Source organism: Galeopterus variegatus, unplaced genomic scaffold, assembly GCF_000696425.1.
Source record: "Galeopterus variegatus unplaced genomic scaffold, G_variegatus-3.0.2 Scaffold9868, whole genome shotgun sequence".
Classification (NCBI taxonomy): domain Eukaryota; kingdom Metazoa; phylum Chordata; class Mammalia; order Dermoptera; family Cynocephalidae; genus Galeopterus; species Galeopterus variegatus.
This window is the reverse complement of record NW_007735979.1, coordinates 51,138-56,144: the sequence shown is the minus strand read 5'-3', so window position 1 is coordinate 56,144 and position 5,007 is coordinate 51,138. Positions and strand designations below refer to the sequence as shown.

At 47.9% G+C, this 5,007-nt stretch overlaps 1 protein-coding gene across 1 annotated transcript in view; it reads left to right on the top strand.

The window, feature by feature from the left end:
- The window catches only part of LOC103609619 (putative tripartite motif-containing protein 61), a 19,824-nt gene that overhangs the window by 12,289 nt on the left and 2,528 nt on the right, over positions 1–5,007 (top strand). The window contains exon 2 of the mRNA XM_008593917.1: positions 3,915–4,112. Within this exon, the coding sequence (XP_008592139.1) occupies positions 3,915–4,112 (198 nt within the window). The remainder of the gene's footprint in view (positions 1–3,914; positions 4,113–5,007) is intronic.

The following is a 5,007-nucleotide window of genomic DNA, read 5'->3' as shown; positions in this document are numbered from 1 at the left end:
GCCAAAAAAAAAAAAAAAAAAAAAACACAAAGTTTTGAAAATTATTGGTGTTTAGGGAAAGGAGTATAGATTCAGGACATTCTTAATGTGGCTCTGGGACTTGTGTCTCAGTCCAGGCCTATCTCTGTGTCTTAGAATGAATTTGTGTCTAGATTCAGGCATAAGCTGTGACTGATATAGGTTCGAGGGGGAAGACCCTAAACTGTGACAGATTGGTTGTGTGACTCAATCAGCCATTGGCCCCTGTTCTATAGAGCACTCAGCGGAAAGAACATTTGTGCCACTTAGGGGTCCATTGGGTGGTCACTCATATAGTTCAAGAAAAGTTACTATTTGAAGGTCCATCAGTATTTGAAGATTTGAATTACNCTGACAGTCAGCTGCAGACCATGTGGTTTGGGTTCCAGGAGAGAGCAAGCTTTGAAATTCACAGGTTTAACAACATGGAGTCACTTCTGTCCAGCCTCTGACATTACTACCTAACCTCAGTAGCTGGTAGAGAGGATTTTGAATGTTCCCAAGAAAAGTGTTTGAGGTGATGGATATGCTAATTACCCTAATATGATCAACAGTGACTTTTTTTTTTTTTTAAAGATGACCGGTAAGGGGATCTTAACCCTTAACTTGGTGTTGTCAGCACCACGCTCAGCCAGTGAGCGAACCGGCCATCCCTATATGGGATCCGAACCCGGGGCCTTGGTGTTATCAGCACCGCACTCTCCCGAGTGAGCCACGGGCCGGCCCATCAGCAGTGACTTTTTAGTAGCTGGTATATTACACTTTAATTTTTCAAAACTTTAAACAAAAAGTCTGAACCCACTCACATTTCCCCTGACAGTGAATCCATCTGCTTCCTATCCTCGCAAACCAAATAATATGGGTCTTTAATTTTTTCTAATCTGATGGGGAAATGGTAATTGGCTTGTTTTTCTTGATCACTACTGGGTTTCAGTATTTGACCATTTGTTGATTTGTATTACTATCACAAATTGTCTGGGGGGCCCACTTTATCCTCTTTAACTTTTTTCCCTAGGTGATTTTATTCCATCTAAGCATTATTTAAGAAACTCTTAGAATGATGGTTCAGAATTACTCTCCAGCCTGGCTTTTCCTGGCCATCAGTCATCTGTTTGCAACTGTCTATTGGAGGCTTCCACGTGGATTTCCAGCTGGCATCTCCAAATTCATGAATCTGAAAGAGGAATCTTGATTTCTCCCCAACTCTCCCTGCCGAGAACCTGCCCCTCCCCAGTCTTCTCCATCTCAGTCTATGGAACCTCCGTGCTCCTAATACCTCAAGCAAAAAACCTAGAAGGCACCTTGCTTTCCTCTCACTCCTTTACTCCCCGCTCAACCCAACAGCAAGTCCTGTTGTCCTCCCTCCACATGGTGACGCTAGGTTCTGATGCACCCTCCTGGGGACACCTGGAACCCCTGCCCTTGAACGCTGGCCCATCCTCACTCATCCCCCAGTCACGGGATCACAGTGCTGTCATGTGAGACGCTACTTTGGGGAGTGTGTTTGGCTTCATGTGGGGCCAGTGCAGGCAGAAAACACATGGAGAAGCCCCGGCCAAGGAGAGATCCTTGGGAAGCAGCAGTGAAGGAAGAGCCGTCTGCCAAAGAGACTGAGAGACACTGGCAGAGGCCAGTCAGCTGCATCACCTTCCTGACACATAAAGACAACAGGAAAAGCAGGGATGACTTAGTGGGAGCAACTTCAGTGGAGTGGTAGGGGTCAAAGTCAGGGTACCTCTGGTGGGAGATATGAAAGAGAAATACCAAACATATGAAGATCCCCAGTGAGTCAGTAAGAAAAAGAAACCAGTTATGAAAACGGGTATAGTGCAGAAGGTACCTCATAGAAGAGGAAGAATAAATGGCTTATAGATATATAAAATGAATTTCAACATCATTAGTAACTAATGAACTGAAAAAATTGTGAGATTCACTTCACACCGTTCAGATAGCTGCCATTAAAAGACCGACAACACCAAACATTGTCAAGGATGTGGAGCTGTGGGGTCCCCTATGACTTCTGAAGGGAGTGTGAAGGGGTTCAGCTACGTGCAAAACATCCTGTCGAGGTCCAGTGAAGTTGAAGACTGTGTAATGAGCACCCACCACGGCTTTACACAGAAAAGCGACACGATCTGATTTGCTTTGATAATACTATATAGCGTGTTCCTAAACAGCTGGAAAACAGGATATTGACCATAATCACCATGAAGAAAAAGCAAATGTTTAGGTGATGGGCTCACTATGTACCCTAAGTGAGTCATCATCCAACACATGCATGTGCTGAAACCACACACTGTGCTCCACGTATGGACACAGTTAGATGAAATTAGACATGTGCAGGGTTGTATGGCCATAGACAATATACGTACAATTAAACGGTTTTTTTTAAGTTTTAAAAAAAGATGGCTCTGGTTGCTGCATGAACAACATGCAGTGAGAGGGGAGGATGGGCGTGGGGAGCACTGTGCAGCACAGCAGTGTCTGAGTGAGGTCGTGTGCGGCTCGGATGGGGGACGTGGCAGGGAAGATGGTGACACAGGGTCCCAAATAAGCATGGAGGTGGACTCTCGGCTCCACCTTTTTCAATCATTTATTTTTGTATTGTTGGGCCAACATACGATGTTATAATAAATCTTGATATCAACTAGGGAAACTACATCTCTCTATGTTATTCATTTTTTAGAAAGGCTGAGGTGCCTCCTGGTCAATGACTATTGCACAGGAATTTCAGCGGCAGATTATCAGAGTCCTTGAAAAGCTTTGTGGGGGTTCGGGGAGCTGGCTGGTTAGCTCAGCTGGTTAGTGTGGTGCTGGTAACACCAACATCCGTGGTTCGATCCCCGTACTGGCCAGTCACCAAAAAGTAAATCAACAAACAAGTGAAACAAACAACATTACACAAAAAATGTCTTTGAAAATACGTATTTATCTATTAATTTGGAGTTGGCTGATCCCCTCAAGCTCAGAATCCCCACTGTTGATAAGTAATCAAGGCTGTGGGTGAACTTCACTGCTTGATCCTGGGCTGAGAAGCAGGGAATGGTGTCCCAGGCTTCCAGTCACAGTGCGTAGGTAGCAAGCCCTGGAGAAGGTTGGTGAAGGAACGTATGAGTGAATGAGCCGTCCATAAAGGGATGTCAAATACACGATGTATACATTTATACGAAGATCCCAGCACACACGGGGTCGGGGGTGGAGACTGTCACTCTTGGGTAGTAGCTGAAACCACGTGCTGAGGATTAGATTCCCAAGGGTGTCAAAAAAGGCCAGTCACCAGGGGAGACTCACTTGCACTATATGCCCAGGTACCCCAGAGGCAACTCCTGAGTCATTGCACCTGGGGAAGCCTGCTGCTACCTCCGTCTCGGCACTGCCCAGGCCTGGTCCCCATTCCTCTCCAGCACCCCAATAAGCCTCCACCTGCCGCATGTGCGGTAAAAGGACAGATGTCGCTACTGGCACCTTGGCTGCTGTGTCTGAGCCTATGGAGGTTGAAAACTACTGAAATGACTTTTTAAATCTAGAAAACAGGCAAGGCCCAGTTCTGAAAAGAAATTCTTTAAGGGAAAGAAGGAATTAAAACTGCCTGAGAAAGATCCGGCCCAGACTAGCCGGCGAGTCCTGAGAAAAACAAGATGAGGACTTTTCACATATGCAATTCACTCGGAAAACAAGTCACTGATGAAATTAAGGGCGTTTCAGTGGAGAAGTCACAGGTGGGACAATGAGTCTCACCCTCCACGCCCACCTCCTGTGCAGAAGATGCCATCAGAGAGGAGGATGGGAAATGTCAGCGGGAGCCTGTCCTTTCCGGAATGCTGGTGGCATCTGGAGTCTGTCCAATAGGAAGACAGAAAAGACACTCCACAGGCTTATAAGGCCTGAAGGGGCAGATTCAGAACTTCACGGTGAAGCGAGAGCTTGTGCTGTTGCCTGCTCTGGCCTGGACCGAGGAGGACACGCCCGATCTGCAAGGACGGGAGCAGCTGTCAGTCCGAGCTGCTGCCGAGGGAACCACCGCCCACGCTGGGGACAGAAGGGCGGCTCATATATACGGGCAGAGCCGGACCCAGGGAGAGCGCAGGCACCAGGTGAGTTCACCTCGGACGACGTGAGCAGGTGACCTGGGACTCAGTGAAGGGTCAGGAGTCTAGGATGGAGCTGGGGTCACTACCTTGCAGGTCCAGGATAGGCATGGGATGGTCCTGCGAGGACACTTCACCCCAGTCCGTGAGGACAAAACTGGGGAAATTGCCCTAGCCAGGGTGGTATGGGAGGCCACTCAGAGGAAACGTGGACAAATTAGCTTGGAAGGGACCCGGCCAGCATCGTGGATGATGCAGGCGAGTTCACGGGAGGAAGTGGCACTTGAGAGAAAGTAGGAAGTTCCAGCTGTGGTTGGGGGCAGTGACCCCATAACATTAGAAGATGGGACCCACGTTCTTGCTGCAAACCGAATCCATCTCAATTTGGGAGGTTTCTGTGGCGTTAGAGGAGTCAGGNCAGGCGAGTTCACGGGAGGAAGTGGCACTTGAGAGAAAGTAGGAAGTTCCAGCTGTGGTTGTGGCCAGTGACCCCATAACATTAGAAGATGGGACCCACGCTCTTGCTGCAAACCGAATCCATCTCAATTTGGGAGGTTTCTGTGGCGTTAGAGGAGTCAGGACTGGGAGGGAGCTGGAGTGCAAGGAGAACGCCTGCAGATCTGTGTCAATCGTGAGAGGAGGAAAAGGACACACGACAGATTTTAGAGCTTTGAAATGTAGCAAAAGTGAAAGACGAGGCTCCAAGAAGAGAGTAAGAGAGGGTGTCTTGGCTTGGGGACAGTGACTCGTTACCAATAATGGTTACCCTTTCTAAGAATTTTTTTTTATTAGATAACATTTAAAGCAAATACCCAGTACCAAAATTAGAACAATAAACTGCACGGGCCGGCCCGTGGCTCACTCGGGAGAGTGCGGTGCTGATAACACCAAGGCCATGGGT